Source organism: Nematolebias whitei, chromosome 12, assembly GCF_014905685.2.
Source record: "Nematolebias whitei isolate Nwh7 chromosome 12, NemWhi1, whole genome shotgun sequence".
Taxonomy (NCBI): Eukaryota; Metazoa; Chordata; class Actinopteri; order Cyprinodontiformes; family Rivulidae; genus Nematolebias; species Nematolebias whitei.
In genome coordinates, this window is record NC_056509.1 from 8,118,977 (window position 1) to 8,119,647 (window position 671).

Below are 671 nucleotides of genomic sequence, written 5' to 3' on the forward strand. Positions count from 1 at the left end.
TGTGTGTGTGTGTGTGTGTGTGTGTGTGTGTGTGTGTGTGTGTGTGGTGCGATCAGTGCAGCTGAGAACTTTACCTTCATCTTACTAAGGAGGGTCCTTAAAGCCCTTTTCAGATCGGGGGTCTTCTCCGACGGCGAGACCGCCTGCCACTGCAGAGGAGAGTTCACACTCAGCGCCCAGCCCTCAGACACATGCTGGGGTGGGGTGGGGGGCAGGGAGATCAGCAGGCAGGGGGGCACAGGGTTAGGATGGGAGGCGAGAGATGGGGCGAAATGGAGCTGAGTTTGTCCAGGCTTATGAAGATGGGGGGCCACTGCAGGCAGTGAGAGGGCAGGTAGGGGAACTTGGGGGGAAGGGGGGGGGGGGGGGTATGCCGAGTCATCTGATCTGCAAGATTACATCTAACTGATGACAGGATGGACAGAAAGACCTCCAACTGTTGGAGTCTAGCATCATAGGAAAACCTGAACATCACAACACGGGGAGGGGAGCGAGGTTTCTGAAACTGAACATCTCACAGGGCGATTTAGCAGGTATGGGGGTGGGACGAGGGAAGAAACCTGCACACAGGATGTTTGGTCTTTAATAAATGGGGAAGAACTATTTCTAGAAGCCTCCTGTCTTCAGCTGAACGACAAACAGGAAGTCACCAGCTGAACGACAAACAGGAA

At 54.4% G+C, this 671-nt stretch overlaps 1 protein-coding gene across 2 annotated transcripts in view; it reads right to left on the reverse strand.

Annotated features, from left to right (window-relative positions):
- cdc42bpab (CDC42 binding protein kinase alpha (DMPK-like) b) overlaps positions 1-671 on the reverse strand; it is a 114,021-nt gene that overhangs the window by 10,799 nt on the left and 102,551 nt on the right. The window contains exon 41 of one of the 2 annotated variants that reach the window (XM_037685706.1): positions 75-149. The exons of the other annotated variant lie outside the window; for it this stretch is intronic. Coding sequence (XP_037541634.1) covers positions 75-149 — 75 coding nt within the window. The remainder of the gene's footprint in view (positions 1-74; positions 150-671) is intronic. 2 annotated transcript variants of the gene reach the window in all.